Source organism: Haemaphysalis longicornis, unplaced genomic scaffold, assembly GCF_048455015.1.
Source record: "Haemaphysalis longicornis isolate Haplotype H1 unplaced genomic scaffold, Haemaphysalis longicornis Haplotype H1 scaffold_7, whole genome shotgun sequence".
Classification (NCBI taxonomy): domain Eukaryota; kingdom Metazoa; phylum Arthropoda; class Arachnida; order Ixodida; family Ixodidae; genus Haemaphysalis; species Haemaphysalis longicornis.
Genome location: NW_027526422.1, coordinates 56,259,330 through 56,281,434, shown reverse-complemented (window position 1 = coordinate 56,281,434; position 22,105 = coordinate 56,259,330). Strand labels below are relative to the sequence as shown.

At 45.5% G+C, this 22,105-nt stretch overlaps 1 protein-coding gene across 1 annotated transcript; it reads right to left on the bottom strand.

Annotated features, from left to right (window-relative positions):
* Positions 1–203: 203 nt before the first annotated feature.
* On the bottom strand, positions 204–21,779 carry LOC144145700 (endothelin-converting enzyme 1-like). The gene is made up of 4 exons (XM_077677376.1): positions 21,552–21,779; positions 8,150–8,360; positions 5,867–5,983; positions 204–2,452 (listed from the first exon to the last, which is right to left on the bottom strand). The coding sequence occupies exons 1-4, from the start codon at positions 21,644–21,646 to the stop codon at positions 380–382; spliced, it is 2,496 nt and encodes an 831-aa protein (XP_077533502.1). The 5' UTR covers positions 21,647–21,779; the 3' UTR covers positions 204–379.
* Positions 21,780–22,105: the final 326 nt, after the last annotated feature.

Here is a 22,105-nt window from a genome sequence, read left to right as displayed (position 1 = left end):
TTTGTTTTTTGTAGCTCACCGTGGGCGCTGATTTGAGTTCAGCTACTCAAAGAAGTATGCAGTTTTTTTATCAACAGTATCAAAATTACACAGCTTATACCTTCACGACAGAGCAATAATGTGAGTAAAAACAAAAATTTAAAAATACTCAGAAAAAGCGACATGCAGCTGACAAATACAACTGTATACCTGGGCATTTAATGCGTGGTTTCTTACCAACGATAATACCCATCGCAGTTGCAGGACACGCAAGCAATATCACGCCGGAGGGAAGCATAGTCCGTGACGGTCCAATAAATATGGCTTAGTTTATGATGCGCACACAAAAGCCGACGAATAGAAAAAGAAAAAAAGACGTTCCCGTTTATCACAAGCTCAGCTAGTTAAAAAAGGGGCACTTGTTGCGAGGGTTCATCTTGGAGTTGTCAGGGCATTGAAAGGCCTTCGAGAATGGCGGGAAGTTGGCGACGGCCTTATTGCAGTCGAGTCTGTCCGAAACACGGACGACGTTGTCAAGTCCACACATCGTCAGGCACGCGGTCACGAAGAACAGCTGCTCCTCACTGAGCGTGTCGACGACCCAGAGCGACCGATCCTGCTCGGTGAGCGATGCCTCAAAAGCCGCGTAAGCGACTTCCATGGCCGGTATCTCCGGAAAGTTGTCCTCGGACCCCATGCCTAAGAGGCACGCGCTCTTGAGGGTGATCGCGAAGTTTGATTCTGCCGGCAGCCAGGATGTAGAGACAGTGCCCTCGGGATCGAAGCGCCGTCCAATAGCGTCGAAGGCTCTCACCAGCTGCAGTACGTAGAAGAAGAACAGCCCGCCATGCGTCATAGCCTTGGTTCCGTTGTAGTAGTACCAGGGCGGAGTGAGCGCCGCCATGGCTATCTGCACGGTGTTCAGCACGTAGTTGTACCTCATGATCGGCGGATCAAAATTTCTTGGATGCTCGGCGTTTCTGGAATAGCTAAACTTGTATCGGTAGTGCTGCCAGGTGCGCATGGCGCTGATCCATAACTTGGTGAAGGAGAGTGTCACGTTGGAGAATATGGCGTCGTACTCTTCCCCAAGGCCTTCCCGTGTCAGCAAGGCGTCGGGAGGCCAAAGGGTCACCGAGATGTTTTGCAGCTTGCCGGACACAGCGTGCCGGAAGAAAGCGTTTGTCCCGGAAAGGCCGCCGAGTTTCGAAATCAGCGCTTGCGTGGCGTTGTTTAAGGTTTCGTCTATCGTGGCTCGCCTGTCTGGCGGGAACTCAGTGGCCGCGACGATCGATGACGGGAGCCACTGATAAGCGGCCTCGACTTCGGTCGCGCAGAATTTGTGCCGTTCTGCACGGGCGAGCTTTCGGTCGCCGAACTTGAGCGTCAGAAGCTGTCTGTCTGCTACGTGAGAGAATATTTGGGCAAATGTCCAGGACAGGTGGCGCAGAATTTCGGCATTGCTGTAGCGGGAGAAAACTACACCCATCACTCGCAACAGAGCTAGGTCCATAAACGTAACATTATCGGAGAGGAGAATCTCCCGCCGCCCTTTCACGGAAGCGTTTATAGCTTTCGCCCAGCGAGCTGGAGTCACTTTAGGAGTATGAACTTCAATGTATTGAAGCAGTATTTGGATGGGAGTCGGGCTCTTCGAAATCATGGCTTCACGCACCAGAGCGTATACGTTGTCATGCACTTCCTTAGTGTGCTCAACCACGTGATGGGGGGTTTCGGGTAGGTCTGGCGCGAAGTAGTCGTGGAGGTTCGTCCATACACTTTCGTGTTTCCGCAAATCATCCAATTCTTCTGTGATCGATGACCAAACCCTGATCAGACTGGCCGGATAAAACACCATTCTTTCGCCTCTGCTGGGATCACCAAAAAGGCTTATATCAAACCAAATCCCCAAACCCCAGTTGACTCCGACGTCTATGAGTACCTCCAGAGGATCCAATCCTTCCAACGGTTCTTCCGGCCACGGAAGACGCAGGTCAATCATGAATTGCCTGATTTGGGCTACTCCTTTTCTGGATTCGTCTTTGGAGCTGTCGGCCATGCACGAATCATACGTGTGCAACACATGCTTCGCGCTGGGAATTTGATCCACCGCTTTCTCAATGTTCTCCCGAAAGTTGTTGGTCCACGTATCCAGAGCAAGGTTCATGATGCCTAGACCCTGCGTCCTGTGGTTCAGCCCGTACGTGGACCAGCCGTGGCAGGCGTAGGCGTTGAAGTCCTCACACGGGTCGATGTCCTTGTTTACAAGCACCTCGATCAGCGAGGCATGCAGGCTGCAGCCCTCCGAATGGCAGCGCTGTCCCCTTTTCGACCGGTCTCCGCCGCTACTTTTGTGCAACGCGAAGTGCACTATCAGGAATAAGGCCAGTGCGATGCCCAGTAGAGCAGTAGTGGCGATGCCCAAGGTGGAAAGGCGCTGCTTCCTGCCCCTTGCCGGAGAGACTGCCGCCTCCTGCGTCATGGGTTTGCGAAGCATGAAACAAGTGGCAGAGGCTACGGCACAGACTAGTATTGCTAGTATGAGTACTTTAATGCTGCAAGGGCATCCAAGGCAAACGAGTACCAAAGGAAGTTATCCGCGGCCTTTGCATGCCCATGTTACGTAAAGTACTCGTGATATGAACGTGAAGGTCTCAGCAGTGTTAACATGGGGTGTGTAAGGCGCTTATCTAAGACTTGAAGATGGAGATGCATTGTGGGATGGACGTGAAGTGCATGCGTCCCGTTAATCTAAAACTTGAAGACAGACGTCATGAGAAGTAATAATGGCAATGCTAAGCGAGTGTATGGGCCGCAGGGGGCTTCAAAACATGCTTGTTGCGCCAGCAGGGCAGTTGATGTCCCGGCGTTTACAAGGTTACTCTCAGAACAACCCGCATTCCCGAGGTGATCTAAGGTTATGCCCGGTGAAAAGCGAGTTCTAAAAATACCACATGGCGAAAGTAATTTAAGAGGCGATTTGGGAAAAACATAGGTTCATCTGCTAGACATATCTTGGCAGGTGTAGAGGAATCGTACATGTTTAAATCTCGGGCAAGCGCTGGCATCTTGCGTACTCGAATGCCGTACACTCAACACGGCGAAGACTTGTCTTCAACATTTGCCGCAGACTGGTGACTGTGGGCTGCTTCATAGATGAGAATGTGCATTAAACGTGTGGCCTATTCTCAGTATGCATTAAACGTTTTAGTAAATGTTTCGATTTGTTTTCTCAAGGGTACAGACTTATGGATTTGGTTTTGTTACGCGTAAGTTGTAATCTGTTTGTGTGTCTCAGTTCTTTTGGCAGTATTGCCGGGAATTTCTTTTTTTTTACTTTTTTTACTTTTTTTACTTTTAATTGATTATGACGGCACCTGTACAACTGCGGCGCAATGGTGCGGTTTCAATGCGGCCGACAACACTGCTGTTATGTTAGTGTTTTGGCTTGCGTGCAGGCTTCGCAGGTTTAACCTGACACTCTATCACTGTGCGAGGGCGTCAACCATGCTAAAGAGAAGAAAATATGTTTCGTCGAGCCGGAAAATATTTTCGCAGTAGTATAATTTCGTGTTCGAAAATCCACATTGTGCTCACCTTTGATGGAGACGGGTACATTTGAGCTTTGTATAGTTAGCACTCCTGCGTACTGGTGCACTAATGTTATCGAGATGTTCGCTTTAGCCTCCCAAATTGTTGTATCCGTTTACTTCAAGACAATTCAATACAAACTTTCTTGGGTGGCATGTCTAAACGCAAAATAAAATGCCTGACAGGGCAGGGAAGCAGCGGAATCACAAGGAACAACAAATTCTTCCGCAGAAACCATTGAGAGAAAAAAAAAGAAAACGAAGAAACTGTGGTTGAGTTCTCTGTCGTAGCAACCGTTAAAACACGAAAGTGAAATGTGCAGCGAAATCTGCAGCTGAGCATGAATTGAAGGTCGGCGACTGTCTTTTGGGTGTGCTTGGCGAGCGACGGCCTGCCAGCGGATAGCTTCTGCAAAGGTGCACTGGCGTCATTTCCGTGAAGGAAAAGACGTCAGTGAAATCTTGGTGTATACCGGCATAAAACACTTGCGTGTTAAAATATAAAACCCGAAATAGAACAACCCTAAGTATAACGTACTCTTTAGTACTAAAGGTTGCTTCTCCACAAGAAGACCTTGTGTGCAGGGGTGCACCCTTTACAGGCCGCTTGCTTCGTTGTACTGGCGTCATTTGCGTGACGGATATGACGTCAGAAAAATCTTCCTGTGTCCCGGAATAAAACACTTTCGTATTAAAAAAAGCGATATGCATACGTTCGCCAAAATTAATTGAAAAAGTGCACACTGGCGTAAATCATATCAAAACAAAATAATAAACCAGAGCAAACGTCATCTGAATGTTTCCTTATGGTCTATGTTGTCGTGATTAAAAAATGAGTGCGCTTCAATCGTTTGTGTAATCCTTTGTCCTTCGTCCAGCTTAGCGCCAACAATGTTTCGTTTCTTTTCGAAAATAGTAAACACACATCTGATTGCAAAACCAGCAAAACAAGAAACAAAAAAATCTGAGAAAGCACCCATCATTTATGCACTGGACAGTGACCAAAAAGAACGGTGTTAATTATTGCTGTCACCGATAATTGTTATTCTCATCAGCAACTTTTTTCATTATTGTAGTTACTTTGTTAGAGCTACGGCATCAAGTGAGACCTAGAATAGCGGGGTATTTATTGAGGAGACGAGGGATATTCATATTACCCTCGGTCACGATAGCCTCTTTAAGAACGGCACTTTTCGGTCAAGCACGTCCTCAGTTTACATCGGCTACTACGAACATGGTAATTCGAGTCAACGGATATATAATCAGAAGTATACTGGTGCAGTACTTCCAGGGTTCGTTTTTGTAGGTAAGTTCCGTATTGGTAATAGTTCATATTTTTCATAGCATGCTGTACAGCTTTTAGAATACTTTAGATTTGCAAGAGCTCTTATTGCTCGTTTTTGAAGTAGCGTAAGGTTATTTAGGTTTGTTTCCTTTGTGGTAGACCATAAAAGAAAGCGATAATTTACCCGCGAATGAAAATAAATTTCACGTTTTACACTTGCCGGCAGGTAATATCTTAAGTAGCTTGTTTACTGCGCCCACGGCTTGACAAGCGTTTTTTTTTTTTCTAAGAAGCTAGGTGTGGCGTCCATGATAGGTTTTCGTCGAATGTTTACACTATTGTTCCAGACTGCAATATCATCATTCCATTAAAGTTAACCTCAATTTTTTATTCCTTTTGGCCTGAATACAAGATCAGTTGTTTTGTTCACATTTATTTCTAGCCAATTTCATCTGAGCCAAAGAGGTAAATTTATTATGAAATCATTCGCTTATTTTATAGGGGTCATGACTACGCACACAGAGAAGAACTTGTTAGTTTCATTAGCGTATAGTAAAAGTTTTGCTGTGCCCTTCAGATTTGAAATATTATCAATATTAAAAACCGAACTAGACGGAGAACTGATCCTTGGGGAACCCCATAATAAATGCACTTTGCGCCCGATTTAATAACATTTACTTCTGTTGACTGGACCTGGACGTTAAGTAACTTTTAATCAGCCACTATTCGACACATCTAACTCTGTAAAATGAAAGTTTCCTTATAAGCACATCATGCTGAACGCTACGAAATGCTGTCAGCAGTTTAGCGATTTAGGCTCGACTTTGCAGAAAAAAATGGCATTGGCAGGACGTGTAATCAACAAACATGCTTGCCCGGTTTTATATCCCGAACCCAGTTTGTATAAAGTGTTACAAGACAACTAGTTCATGATTCAGCCTACTTCGTAACAAAATTTTTGTAGCTTGTATAGTCGTTCGTAGCCAGTCATATATAGCATGCGCTTAATTACCGCAGAGCGAGTTGGAGTGCCCGCACGGCTGGCTGCGGTTGAGTGCCTGCCGCTGATGGTTGCAGTTCTCTGCACGTTGCCTTCCCAAAGGAGCCGGCGACCTGTGGTTGTTTCATCCTGCGTTGAGGCAAAGGCATATTTTTCACTTCCGAACTCCGCTGTTGCCCAAATTTTCTTCAATGTAGTGTCTCACTCTTAGCTTCGCCTTCGATACGTTAGCGTTTCCAGGTCATTATATGCACTTGGGTCACAAATTGGTACTCCGCCTTCACATTCACTTCACCACAATGTGGAATATAGGCTACAGCGCCAATGTATTTGACAGTCAAATTCGGGGACCGCATCTCGGACCCAAGCCCAATTCGGGATATCAGTAAAGTGGGCTAGATGTGTATTTATTAGCTGGCTCTGGTTTCCTAATTTGCTTAACCAGTGTTTAAAAGCTGATTAGTCTTTGTTATTTGTGCAATTTCTATAATCATGACGTTTTATACACGTTGAAAATGTAGAGCGGCCGACATCTTTCACCCATTTTTTTTTTGTAAAACAAAGTGGCCTCCTCACGTACATGAAAACTGTGAAATACAGCCGCTACATTTGTTTACAATAAATAACAGCCCTTAGGACGTTGTGGGTTTTTAAATTTTACAGGGATGCATGAAGATTACTGCTCGAAAGAGGTAGAAAGCTTCAATCCCTCTTGTCGCATTTCTTGCTGCTGAGCAACTGTCCCGTTCGTAAACGTACCATTCAGTTGCTTGTTTTTACCCACGATGGGAACAAAACTTCAGGATAACGCAAGAACGAAAAAAAAAACGCGATTCTTTTGTTCGGCTATTGAGTAAGATGCGGGAATATGTACGCAACGCATACCAATCACGGTAGCAAGGCGGCTTTATATTAGCCATGAAGACAAAATACAAGTCTGTTTTATTCGAAAGGTTTTCTGATTTATAGTGTCCCCAGCTCTTGTCGAGATGCAAACGATATTTTATTCACTCAAATTATTCAATTTACGTTAAAATTTTGATTTTCCCAATAAATCGTATGTTTTTGTGGTCTGCAATGACATCACAGGAGCCGACCCCTCTGCAGCTGATTGGAAAGCCTTGTTGACCGTTAGTGAACGTAGATGGCGCCACCATACGATGGCAAGCCGTTTTCTGCCTCTGGTTTGCTTTTGACCGTATTTGAACCTGGCTGTTTTTGTTCAGGGAGAAAACAATCGTTTCGCGAAACACAGTGCTCGCTCGACGAATATGGTCACGTAATACACCGTTGCTTCCGTCAATCGGAAAGTGTCGTCTTAAGGCACATTCCCACTGGTGATTCGCCTCGTCGCGCGACGTCGCTCGACGTCGCTCGACGTCGCAAAGCGATGAGCCGGCCGTCGCTTTTCGTCGCCCCGCAAAACCGGATAGGCAATCATGGCCGCGGAAAAGGCTGACGTAGCCTTTTGTTTGTTTACATCAATTTGTTTGTTTACATCAATCCAAAGGATTAATCCAGATGGAAGGATTAATTCGGATTAAGTTGGATTTGGATTTGGATTAAGTATCCCAAGCAACTACCGGACGACCGTCGGCCGTCCAACGTACGTCCATTCCGTTTATAACGGACGTCCGCACGACGTCCGTTTTAGGGCCGATGGATGTACCATGTCCGACGTCGGAAATTGGACTATTTTGGATGTTCAGTAAAAATTACTAGAATCACATGACGAGAACGTTATGTTCCTACAACAAATACCACACTGCACAAGACCAACGCACTCCCGGGCAAACAGGCATACTAAACAAAGTGAAGTTGCTTCGCGTGCATCGTTAGTGGTTCTAAATCCTTATATATCCTTCCCCACGGAGATCATCATTGCAGTCGGTGACATGCTTCAATGAAGTAAAATAATTAGGCTTAATGTTATAAATATGCAGATGAAACTTGGAATATACAAGTCAGGGTGGTGTTGTACAAAATCTTCCTAATTTAAATGCAAAGTACGTTTTTCAATTTTTCTTTTATATTCAATTTAAGCCATAATTTTATGGCCCGTAGTAGTTTTGTGCGTCCACTGCAGATGTCATTCGGAATTGTACATCCGTTCCTGGATGTCCGCTGTACCTCCGAAAATGTACATCCAAACATGGACGTACAGTGGCCGTCCAATCTCGGCATTGGATGTTCAGATGTATTTCGGACGTCCCACGGACGTCCGTCGTTGCTTGGGATATGAAATAAAATTTCAGTAGATCAGAGCGGCCTCTTGTAGACGCGCCTACGTCTTACCTTGTCGGCATCCGACCAAGGAGGGTCACTCAAATTGTTCTGAACAGGCGGATCAGGGGGCGGTGAATTTCCTCCCTTCCGGTTGACTGCTTGTCCCGGCGCCAGGGGGCGCTGCTGCGACGGCGTGGGCAAGGCCCTTGGCGTGGGCGAGTGCATATTCGCCACGGACTGGATACGGCTATGCTGAGCTGTGGCGAGTCCAGTTGCCGATCTGCATGCATTTCGAGAACTTTTGCTCCCGAATCAAAGATTGCAAGAACGATGGCAGAAACGCGCCACTGTTTCGCAAACTGCGGCCTCTATCGTTGCGAGCAAAATAATCAGCCAATCACGCTCCTGTTCGCGTCAGTATGAGCATGAGTCCTTCAATGGTATGAGTTACAAGTGATCAATAGATCGTCGGCATTCCACCGCTGCAAACAACTCGGATTACTCCCGGAAAGCTGTCAAACGTGGTTTTCCTTGTAGCCAGCCTTATTCGTCCACCCAGGTATCTAGCCACCATAACCCAGGTAGGGTGGTTAGAATGGGAAGGTGTGATGACCGGCGAGGAAAAGCTGGCCCCCGTTCGCGTGAATGCCGTGCGGCGGCGCTGCCGTCAGGGGCGCCGTCAGCTCGCGCGGCCGTTCTGGCCGTTCTCCGTGCTACGCGTCTCTGCCACGACCCGGCGGGAACGCGTTACTGAGCTCTGGAAATTGTAGCTAATACCGCAGTTCCTCAGACAAGGCAAGGCTTGTGTTGCGCTACCGCTAACATGGGGTTTGCGACACGGCTAAATACGTCGGAGTTTTAAGCTGCCAGAAAGCAAGCAGGAGTTTGAGAAATGCCCGCTGAGCGGGAGCTTATGTGGGGTACAGGGCTTTTTGCCGGGTCTATGTTAAATATTGTTTTTTTTTTCTTCGAGGTGAGTGCTATATTAATTGCTAGGATCACGCGGCATGTTTATTCTTGCCACTCGTATTTTTTTGTTGGTGGTGGGGGTGGGCGTAATTACGTTCGAAAGTAGGTAACTACCAGCCAAATCAACATGAAATTGTGGCATACGTTCTAATGCAACGTCTTGGAGTCATTTCATTCCCAATGTAGTTCGAAAACCAAACGAAAAGATGCAACATGTTCCTAGCCGAGCAAACTTTATTGCGTGGATTCTGCTGCTTCTTTCACGTTACGGCAAGCCTTTTTTTTTTTTTTTTTTTTTGCCTTTGCTCTCGTTTGTTTTGTAATCAAAATGCAAATAAAAATGAACGATGTTTAGCACACAATAAGCGCTGCTGCTTCAGCTGCGGAGCATCATTGTTTGTAGTTGTACCACGTACTAGATTTAGTCGCAGTAAAATAGTACATTCAAAACTCGATCTAACGAACAAATTCTGATTAATGCTTTTACGAGCTCGAACTAATGAAATAGATTCCCCGCCACCTCCCGATTTAACGAAGAATTTCGAGCAACAGGCATAGATCTAATAGTGAGAAATTTCGAATGTGTTCGGACAGAACACCACGAAGATGATTGCGCCACGTCAAAAAAAAAAAAAGAGGCATTTGTTTTCACGGAACTTCAGGTAATAAATTACTCAACAATCCCGTGGTGCATGGCGTCCTGGCCAGCACGCTTCCCACAATCTTGAAGGGAAATGACGCCATCATCCATGTCAATTCTTCTGGAATTGCGTCGAAGAAAAATAACCTCAAGGACACATATTTTACACGAGAAACTGGAGGAAGCCCTGTTTACGTGGTTCAAGGATATGAGAGCCAAGAACGGTCCGTTCAGCGGGGAGGTGGTACAGCAGAAAGCGCTGTGTTTCGCGTGACTGCTGGGGTGCGACGACTTCAAGGCAAGCCCCAGCTGGCTCATTATTTTCACCGTGCACTTTTAGTGCATCGCTTAATTATCGTCATGCGTGCGCCGTAGCCGCCACAATTACAATCGCGCATGGTAGCTGCTGGGATCCGACTCCCTTTAGACACGGAATTTATGAAATCAACTGCTTGTGAAATGACAGTCCCGATTTTAAGAAGTTCCCGATTTAACGAAATACGCGTTTTTCGGTGGCTGCGTTAGATCGGGTTTTAAATGTATGACATGCTAGAACTATTCATGTCGCGTCAAAGCGCTTCGCGCAAACAGCCCAATTGTCCTGAAGCGTCTTGTCGGCCTTCGGAATAGCACGCGACCACTTCAAAATCAGGTCTTGACACGCGGGTCACGAAAGAGGGACACTTTTTCGGAACAAGCTTGTTTGTATCCGAAATTGCACCCTAGCACGAAGCACCATCTCTGAGTTTTTTCTTTGAAGTAGAAGGCATATTCGCCACCGCACAGCAGTGCAGTCATACACGAAATATGCAATAATCTGCAGCAAAACACAGAGCGACTATTTCTACCCGCCGCGGTGGCTCAGTGGCTAAGGCGTTGCGCTACTGAGCACAAGTTCGCAAGTTCGATTCCTGGCCGCCGTGGCCGCTTTTCTTATGGAAGCGAAAAGCAAAAACGCCCGTGTGTACGAGATTTCAGCGCACGTTAAAGATCCCCAGGTGGTCAAAATTAATCCGGAGCCCTCCACTACGGCGCGTTAAACCCAACAATAAATCAGCGACTAGTCCGCACCCAGGCGCTGATACAGAGGCTGGCCGCTGGACTGGCTTTCCCCCGCGGAAACGCTGACGGCGCCCCTGAAAACAGCGCTCTGTTTTGCCCTAGCGGCAGGCACGCGCCGGGGGAACACCCGCTCTACGGGAAAGGCGCCGCGGTCATCACACCTTCCCATTCTAGCCACCCTAACCCAGGTGTCTTGTGTAACAGTGTGAACCATTTATAGAGCCGAAATACGGCACGATACAGTGTTGACAGCATATATACAGGAATGGGTAAACAGACAATACGGGGTGTGTGTGTACCATTTATAGAGCCGAAATACGGCAAGATACAGTGTTGATAGCATATATACAGGAATGGGCAAACAGACAAAACGGGGCGCTGCAAGAGCGTTTTTTGTTCTCTAGTTACGTCCCCACGTGCGCTTCTAATGTTCTTCACGAATCCTCGAAAAAAAAAAGGGGTGAGGCGAAGTTTGTCGAGTGTGTAGCTCGGGTTTGGCACTGAGAGCTCCAAGTGAACGCGTACAGAATTGCATCGCCAGGCAAAAACGCTGACGCTACTCGGTGCAGTCGGCGCTGTATGTGGGTGCCAACGCACAGCGAGTTTGGATGAAGCCAGCACCTCCTCGTACCATTTCCTGATGGCACGCTTCTTTACTCTTTCCTTCTATCCCTCTTTCAGCACCGCTACCCTCGCGATGAACGAGCCATTAGACGCCTTCACTCCCCGCAACCGTAAGAGGCGCTGGCTTGACCTTGGCTCAACTCAGTGGCGCACCCACGGGGGGGGGGGGGGGGGGGGGGGGGGGGGGGGTTGTAACCTTCCCCCCCTCCTGGAGATCCGTCGACCCAAACCAGCTCCGCACGCCTCTTCCACCGAACCGAAACCGAAGGTCACCGAGCGAAGTGTGTAGTCTCGTCGGAAGCTTTTATTATTGGACATTCGCAGTTAAATCTCGAAGAAGAATATTGTATGGCCGGCATTTAAAAATAAAAGGAAACTAGAGCACGAGATTTGAGGACTGTGCTTTAAGACTGTGCGGACCAACTTGCGTATAATTTGAAATAATTTTAGAAAAAGAATGTGAAAAAAATTTAGTGATACAAAAAGTGTGCGTGGGCATGTAATTTGTGAAAGCTTAAGAATTCCTGGGGGTTTTAAATGATTCCGTAGCCTCCCCCCTACGGCACGCCTCATAGCCCACGCTAAACCGCAAATAGTAGCACAGTTTTTGTAGGGGTGTAGCACGCGCCCCCCGCGGGCCATCCTCCCGTTCCGAAATCACTGTGCCGATTCCCCCGTGTGTCACTTGCCACTCGGGGAACTTCCCCCTTTCCTTTCCCCTGCGTGCGACTTTACCCGTGCCAGAACCACCCTTGAAACTGTTGGCCCCTCTCCCCGCAGGGGCCTCTCGGGTGGGCGCGGCTTTTGTGAACTTGTTTGTAGCGGAGGGCTTCCGGTCAAGGGGAAGGAGGGCTACCACGACGTATTTTTTTTTTTTTAGTTTGTGAGTTTTAGTTTTTGTTTGTGAGTCTAGTTTTAGTGAGCGGAGCAGCCCCTCTGTTTTGCCGTGCGAAACTGAAAACGGAGGAAGGGGAGAGGTAAAAGAAAGCGGAGTCAGGGCGCGCAAACTGCATTCTGTTCCTGTGTGCGGATAAATTGTTATTTGCGGCCTTTTCTCCTTGAATTTGTTCTTTCTTCTCTCTATCTTTCTTCTTTAAAAATAAATCTGAAAAACTCGCCAGGGCAGAACTTCTAGTGACGGGATATTGTAGCAGATAACGTTGTAACACACACAACGCAGCAATACTTCAATTGCCGTGAATTTGTTCTTGTTTTTATTTGTTTTTTGTATATTTTATTACTACTGTGCAGTGCTGCTTATTACAATATTTTTATTACCCGTTTGATTGGTTTCATACGATGCCCGTTTGTTTCTCTTCCTTCGCCTTTTCCAAACTTCTTTCCTTTTTGATTTTTTTTTCATTTGTCTTCGACGTTCCTTTGCTGTAGAGCAACACTCTTGGCTGTGATCTTTTAATAAATGTCTATATTTTATGCTTGTATATTTGTTGCCTTAGCGTGAGATTGATGAGTCCATTTTCGGTCTATACAAATTCTTCTATGTATCTCCTACAATAATTCCTATTGGGCGATTGTAGTGATATAAATAAATAAATAAATAAATAAATAAATAAATAAATAAATAAATAAATAAATAAATAAATAAATAAATAAATAAATAAATAAATAAATAAATAAATAAATAAATAAATAAATAAATAAATAAATAAATAAATAAATAAATAAATAAATAAATAAATAAATAAATCCTTACTGCAGAACGACTACGTGTGCACTCGGAATCGTCTCCCGTGAAGTTCTGAAGGAGATAAAGTGTGAAAGTCAGGACAACTAAGTATAATATGCATCCCAAGAACGACGGCAGAAGGACGGTGTATTTGACCGATGACAGCTCACGGTGCTCAGCACAATTTTGACACCGTTGGCACAGTTCATGTGCAGCGCCATAATTCAAGTGCAGCCTGTTCATGTTTCACTCAGCATAGATTATTATTGAAATGTTGACAGATATGCAAACATTCAGAGAATTGTATAGTAATGCACACGATTGTTACGCCACTTGTATTCATGATGAGCTTTTTTCGTAGCTTGATTGGAGTAGTTGAGCTATCTTATTGTTTTGAAGTTTTCATTTGTTTCTTTCCACCAATAATGTATACTTTTTTTTGCAAAAGTTTGCTAATGAGCATAACAAAACTAAAAATACATACAAAGCATAAAACAGTGAAACAGCGCTTAAATGAAGACAGTAAGAGAAGCCCAAACCCAAACGTTAGTTACATATACATACAAATTCCGGATTCCTGAAGAAACCGGAGAAATGTTTGCTTGCACTAACATTGCGATCAAGGGCATCAACTTCGCCAATTATGCATCATGATTTTCGCCGACGCAAGGCGCAGTGCGGCGATGGTGCTTTTTATAATTTTTATCCATGTTTCCGTCTTCTTGTAAATAATTGTTTTATTCTTGCAGTCGGTTCGTGAGGGCGGCTTATAAGGTAAAAAAGACTTGTTTTAATTTGCCGTCGCTTCGTGATGGTGGCATGTAAGGTAAAAAATTTTGATTTCATTAGTTCTATTCGTGTATATTTTGGTTTTTAAGGTTTTTGCATGCATGTTTTTTTTTTACTTTCCCTGCGAATAATTATCGCTATCTACGCTATTATAACAATTACATGTGTTACGTCCACCGATTCCGCACTTTTGTGCATATACACGGCACTCTACGGTAAGTTTTCACAATTTTTATTCGTGTTTCCGTTGTTGTTTTGATGAGTTTTTTATTGTTGTCTTGGTTTCGGGGGTAAACATGTGGTAGATTTTGCCAGTTTACTTGTATATATATTTTTATTTTTCCATCTTATATTGTTCGACCCATTATTTCTATTTGCGTTAAATATAACGATTGAGTGTGTTAACTGAGCCAATAACACATTTCGCAAAACGCTGGGTGTTAAGTGCTTGGTCAGTTTTTGTGATTTTTCTTTTCGTGTACCGGTAGTTCTTTTCTTGGCTTTTTTTTTTTGCGTCTTCACTTTGGGGGGGGGGGGGGGAAGAGACATTAGGTGCCTATTTTTGATCTCGTATGGTCACTTTTATATACTTTGTTTCTTTTTATTTTTTGTCATCTCGTTCGACCAATTATCTCTATTTGCGCTATTATAACAAGTCAATGCGTTGCTTCTGCTAATTGCTTCTGCTAAACCTGACATTTTTGCTCTTCTGTAAAGTTATACAGCCAACCAGGAACTATTAAGTATGCTGATGCGACCATTTATCTAAAACTTAATCGTTTTATTTAAGTTCCTAATTTTAAACTGCGGAAACTTTTTTTTTTTTTTCAGTCGGCCCTTTTTTCTTATCTCTTGGTGTATGGGCGCAAGAAATGCGTTTTTGTATGTGGGATATGAGCGTTTTCAGACTGATGCTACGCATTTTTTTTTGTCCGCCAGTAATAATGCAACCCAAAACCTTTTCCGATTTCCGTAATCCAAATTAGCGGGCTCAACTTATCAATATTACAACCGGTCAGATCACCGTGGCAGTAGCACTAAGATTACTCGTTTCACAGGCATCCCAACAATAAAACTGTGATTGAATGTCATTTCAAACAGAAAACATATTATGTAAATTTCCGCTATTGTTCTATGTTAAGGAAATGGCAGAAATATCACCTTTTAAAACTGTTTCCCAAGTAGTTAGATGAACCAGGTTTTATTACCTATCGGCCGTTCAGATCAAGTTCCCCGACACTTTGTTGAACGCCTCTTTTAGCAGCGTCCGTTTATAGAATATTCTTTGCTTGTTTTATCCAGTCTGAGCATCTGTTGCTTTAATAGCCATTTTCAGTTATTTGTTTTGGTTCATTTGCCATTTGAATTTGTTTCCACTTGATCATCTGCCTACCGTGCACTACATAGCATCAGTCGTATCACGTATGATATTGTTCCGTTGGTAGCACATATGGCTGCCATTTATCGCCCTTACAACGTATACCAGGAAATTCTTTCTACTACAATCAGCTGGTTCCGTCTTAACAGCACCATTTCACTTCAACCCTCTACCGTTCCAAGCTCGTGCACTAACTTGCCAGAAAGCTACGCTACATCAAAGGAGGCCGTGCCCACGAAGGCCGTGCCTTTGCACGTCGGCCTGAACGGCAAAGAAGGGGCCGAGAGCCAGTCGAAGCAGCCACCTCTTAGGCAGAAAAGCGTCGCCACTATGTCTCCACTGCGGCCAACTGGGAACCACAGAACAGTCCTGCCGCTCTGCTGTCAGGGTCGCGCTGCTGCTACGTGGCCCTGAAAATTCCTCGCAGCACCAAAAACAAGCGCCCACCCCAACAACCACTTTCTTCTACTTCTTTTTTACAGCGCAGTGCCATAAGTCACGGAGAGGCGACGCCCCCCTGTCCCTCCTTTGCGGGAGAAGAGGAAAGGGAGCAGCGTGCAGTGTCACTTAGAACGCGGGGTGTTTAAAAAGGGGGGCAAGCCCGCGAGTGGAAGGGCACAGTTGGACTGGAACGGGGGAGTTGGGATTAGGTGGAATCGTGCACACCCCTTTTGTAGGCCAGATTATACCACTTTCTGAACTTCTGTGCGCAACTTCCATCACGAGATTTGAATCATTCTTCGTCCTCTAGAAAAAAAAAAGGACGCTGAAATTTTCCATAGGTTGGGACTCAGTATTGTCGAGCTTGCCTTCTGGCCTCAAATCAAATCTAACAAGATCAGACAGAAGTTATTGTATTTCATTTGAAAGCTTAAATAACTGTTTTTCCTTCAACACTAAGCACTGTGCGAGCCCTCCCTCTCCCGTTGAATAAAAAAAAGGTTCGGTTTTCCTTTATATATATCGCCTGAGTTTGTAACATTATAGCGAGGAAGGCAGCAACGCTTCGTGCGCAGTTACGAAAACCACTGATCACGGATAACAATGATGTGTTGAATAGGCTTTCAGAAATATGTGTTAATGTGACTGTTCAGTGCAAAATTTCGTTCATTTGCAGACAGATTGAATTTGAGTAAACTTTCACATTCAGACGTATTTTAAGTTTGGGCCCTGTCTTTGTTCCTCGAAACTGGCTTCGCCGTGTAAACCGTATTTTGCAGTTGGTATGAACAGCCTTTTTTTAGTATCTGATATAGCAGCGAATAGTTGTTGCGAAGCCCTCGTTGCGTTTGCTGTCTTTCCCTGATGTTTAGAACTGTTTGGGGCGTCAAGGCCCCTGTTTTACTAAGAAACGCATGTAAGCCGTGTTTGCGCGCCGACCGACCGGAAGCGCGGCTATTACGGGGTGAGGGGATCGTCCTGGCCGAGTGTCGCTGGGGATCGGGTATCCGCGTTGTAGAAGATTCCGCACTCCCTAGTTCGCTCCGGGCTCCGAGCCGTCTCTCTACTTCCAACGGTCGTTCCTGTTCTTTCCACTCTTTGCTTCCCTGTTTTGTCCCAACTATTTCGTCTACGTCAATAATTCTTCTGTTGGAGCGCGCGTTTTCGGGTTCAAACTTGTTGGGTTCCTTTGTTGTTGGCGGTTGATTGGATGCGGAAAATGTGTCCAGAATGCGCTTTTCTTTTCAATGACCCGGTCGAAACAAATCAAGGCCCTGTCCGCTGATTGGTGTTCATAAGCGTCTCCCGGATTGGCTGCAGACAGTGGGGCCAGAATTTGCTTTTCTTCCACGCGTCCACTTGAAGTAACTATAACACTGCTCCGCCGGCTGCAAGGGGGCCCTGCACCAGGAAATAATTCGAGAAACGCTGCCGCCCGTCGTCCGGCCCATCAGCCAGGAGACCGCAATACAGTCAGCCATGCCCCGTTAAGTACTCTTGTTCTCTTTACTGTTTTTCTCATTTAATGTAATAATTGTATTTTTCGCGTATCTTCTCTTTTTATGTGAAGGTGCATTCATTATTATATTTCTCCTGCAGGCGAATTGTATAGGTCATGGCGGCTGAGTTAATGCTTGATTTTTCGTGTAAAAAAAATAAAACTCGGCTACTCTTTACAGTTTTATATATATTTTATTCTTTATGGTTATTTATTTGTATTACTTACACTTGTCTTTATATTTGTTCTTTTATATTTTTACATTTATATATTTTTATATTTTATATTTGTTGTCAAAATTTCACCCCCCCCCCCCCCCCCCGACAAAAATCCTGGGTGCGCTAATGGCTCAACTGGCCAAAAGGTCAGACTGGCGCCTCGAGGAACGTAGTGTGTACCTGGAGCAATAGAGCTGTCGCACATACTCGGGGGCGGTCAACTTGATATGTACCAACGAAGGAGAACAAAAAATCAAAGAAATACTGACGCGAAATTTCAAAGCTGAGATAACTTTGTAAAATGCTTCCTTTTTATCAGGAGATATCTCCCAGCAAGTTTCAACAGTAGCCGTTCAGTGTAACATTTTAAACCAATTTTAATCTCTGCCCGCCCGAGAAAGCCCGGATGACATCATCTGCTACTTGTCCCTGACTGCCGACGTTGGGGCTCCCGTGATGTAGCCAAGGAGGTTAAAAGCCGACACGCTGGCTGGGGTTGGCGCGCGCTGCTACGCCGTGTGTACACGCCATGGTTTTGGAACTGACATCATGCTGCCCTGCGCGCGGTGATGGTGAAGACCTCGGCCGGTCTGGGCGAGCGCGCGGGCGCTCGCTCGAGCGCGATGGTGACGTCAGGTACTACGCCCTGTCATGGCGGCCGCTCGGCGTTCGTTTTGGCGAAACCGGAACTGGCACGAATAAACGACGCCGTAAATTATTGTTCACGCGGCGATCTACCCTCTAATGTGCCATGCTATGATTAGCGGACTAATAGGCACCCGTAGCGGCGAAAAAAAAAAAAGTAAAACGAACATTTCGTGTCAGCACTCCTGGTTAAAACGCGAAGCTTTCCACCATCCACAATTCAAACTGCTTCGACCGTTTCGGAATGGCGAGCTCGGTTAAACGTCGGCTTCATAACGCGAGGGACCCAAGTTCGATTCCGACCACGGAAAGCGTTTTATTCTTGAGGCGTTTATTGTGTAAGTCGGCTTTCCTGCAGTGCGCTTTGGCGTAAAAATGTACGGCGCCAGTGAGCCGTAGAGAGCTTTACTTTAAAACAAATTCGGTGTATTAGAAAATTAGCGGTGGTGTAGCGTCGGTCAATTAGATTTTTCAACATGAAATTTCACGTGGACCATCACAGATGACGCGAATGTTGACGGGACAAGCGCGCTGACTACGCAGGCACAACCTGCTCAGACGTCCTCTTACCACACCTTGTTTATTGCTTTGAGCGCAGTTTTAAAGGGACCCTGCAACAATTTTTAGTCTTCTTTTGAAATCTTTAATGCTTTAAGAACATAGTCACCCAACACACCCAGTATTTATATTAGGGGGTCGCAAAGTACCTCAGCCACAAACTACTGCTCTATGCCCATCAGATAACTTGTAAACTCGCTCAAAAGATTTTTCTTCCTTTCCTGGTCTTGACGTTCTTCGGCGGCTCAAAATACGTCACTAAAGCCATGTAGCGGCTGTTAGCCGGTTTTCCTTCAGTTGCAGCAATCGATAGCAACCCGTAGAAAAAGTCGCAAAAACAAAGCAGACATGGAAGGTGTGTCTGATGCGACGAGTCAATCACACAGTGCCGCTCCGTGTTGGCGATAACTATTCGCCGCGAGCTCGACATGTAGGTGGCGACAGCGTCGCGCTGCTAGTGTGGATGCTCCGCTGAGCGGCCCGTAAGAATGCACACTGTGGGCGCGCTTCGTGCCTTTTTCTCGCCGTATGTGCGCACGAAAGGTGCAAACAAGCGTGGTATGCTGTAGTTCGGTTCCTCAACGTTCAATGTATAGCATGGAAGCGGCAGTCAGTTTTCATTATTACGCCAAAAAAAGCGATGACTCATCGGGAATCTCAGAATGGCCGTAATGGTGACAATGAACTTGTACGCTGTGGCTCGTAGCAAGCTCGATCTTTCCAGACTATGGCTTTGAGCCTTCAATAAAAGCATAAATAGAAACAAATCAGGAAGCCTCGATCTCTGAAATTCAGTTTACAGCGGCAATATCAATCGCTTTCACTGGTAGCATGACGCATTCTTGCATTTTTAACTGCCCTGAAATTCTTTCTAAGAGCTTACGATATTTTTTTGTGTTCAAAAGGCAACATAAAATTACTGAATTTTGATCAGCGCAGAGATATAAATGTAACCGCTCTAACGGGTCTTTTAAATGAAATTTTAGCGACTCTGAAGGAAGGTTTGATGAACAACGGTTTCGGATCTTATTTACGGCTTTCGTCGCAAGTGTACTTGCGAATTGAATTGTCGACGCACGCAGTACAATCAACATCTCATGTTTAGCTAGGTTTTCGCAAAGTGTAAAGCAGGTTTACAGTGTGCAAACCAATTAAGCTTCTGCGACCTCACAGTGAGCACAAATTTTCTTTACGGCTGCTCTGTTGACCATTTGCGTTCCTTTTAAAATCTAACAGGTGCCTGCAACAGCGAGAATTGTTTGCATTCTTGCGTATAAGGTCGTATACGAACCCTAAAGATGGCAGTAAATGAAGTTGCGCTGTTGCAGATGTAGTAAAACATTTCCTTTTTATTTCTCGTTGCAAATCAGCGCAACGGGTTCCCGGTAATTACTTTGTTTTGTAAACTGAATATCGCCTTTGTCCTGGAATTTAATTCTTGAGGATTGATTAAAAAATTAAATTCTGTGCATTTCGTTTTTTTTTTCGAGAAGGGGGATAGTCCTGCCAACGTTGCAAGAGCAGCGAGAAGAGAACGCATGTAACGCGCGCGAAAAGCCAAACTATGGTTATCAGTATTACTTCCAATCGAAACTACACTAGGCGTCGTGTTCTGTAGCGGTGAAAAAGCAGTACACGTATTTTCAATTGTGGGACGCCTTTTTCAAAATTTATTGAAAGCAAGCATTGTGGGGAAAAATTAAAAAAAAAACACAGCGAGTCATGGCACAAACCCCACACACATGTGGGCAACAACGTGCATTATATATTACGCGTTTTCTCCTCTTTCTTTAAACTTAGGTCCACCTTAAGAGGTTAAGACGTGACCAAATTAGGCATTTGGTTCTGCTGAGTGAGGCACGTTTCCGGACAAGGTGATTCATGTCGGACTTGAAAGTGATATATATGAAAATGACACACGAAATGCCACATGACTGACGCAAACTCACAACTGCTTAATTTTACCGAAAAATCCCCCCTAAATACTCTTGTGCATCCATAGAAACGTATTTTAAATAATACGTAAAATTAGCAACTCGATACAGTTGAATAAATGTTTATTCCTCCTCCTGAGTATAACCAACGACTGTCCAAAAATGGTATTTATTTTAGAAAAGGTACAGGAAGGACACGATCACACAGGCGCTTGCGGGTGTAACATACGTGTCCGGTAATGTATGGGCGATAGCACACGGGTCTTGTGCAGTGTAAATGTTTTTGTTTGTTTCTTCTTTCTATAAGGACACAGCGTAATTTTACAAGAGTGGTGAATTCGCACGCGTATGCACAGGTCTTGTCGCTTCTTACCCGTTTCGCGTACTAAACTTTTATCCTTTAAATAATCACCACGCCACCTTCAAAAAGCACCCTTCGACGTTCCCGAAACGGCAGACGACTGCACTCAACAATACGAAAAGTGCAATGTGTGGAAGCAATGTTTATAACACGTTTCACACTCAAGCAGTGACCACAGCGAAGATGTTTCGTGGAATTAAACCAGCGCATTAACCCGCAACGGCCGCTGATTAATGCGTTTCTAGAGGAAATGCGCACGCAGAGTTAACTATGTCACTGCTTACTGCCAAACGAGCCCACATATTGGTTGTTTTGTCGTGTGCAGCACGCGTCTTGCGCCGCACGCAACGTGAAAAAGCAGACGACGCGAGAGCGCCATCCACACTAGGAGCGGTTCGTCCCGCCGCCGCCAGGGGCCGACTGTGTTCGCGCTCGGGGCGAATAGCTTTCGCAGTGGTTCGAGACGCGAAGGAAAGAGCGAAAGCGCTTATCGAAAGTGTTCCCTTTAACGGTAGTGCTTTGGACGTCCCTTCATTTCCTGTAATTCTAATCATGGACATCTCAAGAAACGACGATAACCAAAAAACCTATCCCAAAATTGTGGCCTACAAGTAGAGTCGTCACTCCCTAGGTTGCAAGAAAGATGTACCATCAGGGCCTGCCTTACTCGGTTCCTTCTAGGCCGGTGAACTCCGAACGGGACACGGGCGAGGTAGCTCCCGACGCTCGCGTCCGCACTGTTGTCGGTTCGACGCTCGTCATGGCGCTTGCTTGGCGTGGTGGCACCGGTGCGGCGTTACCGTCGCTGCCCACTAAACGGCTCGGTGCGGACACACCGGGCGTAGTTTTTCCACTTTCCGCTGCAAGTATATGTGACGAAAGCAACAATATTTCCCGCGTTTTTAGCGACTACGACGAGTACGACAACAACAACAAAAAATTTCAGAATGGAGTCAAATATGCGAGTCTCCGCAGGTGGAGTCACGGGTGACGCGACTGGAAGAGAGCACGTGATTCCTCTGTGATGTTTCTGAACAGGATTTCGCCGTAAAAACAGATACGACGCTCACGTAACTAATTTTGAACCATGCGTCCGCTGGCGTTCGTGCAAACGTGCGGGTGGGGAAGGGGAAGGGGCGAACGCGAGGCCGCTAATTATTGCGTGTCATGAAATAACGCTGACTCCTAATCATTATTCTACCGCCAGCGGCGCACTAAGCT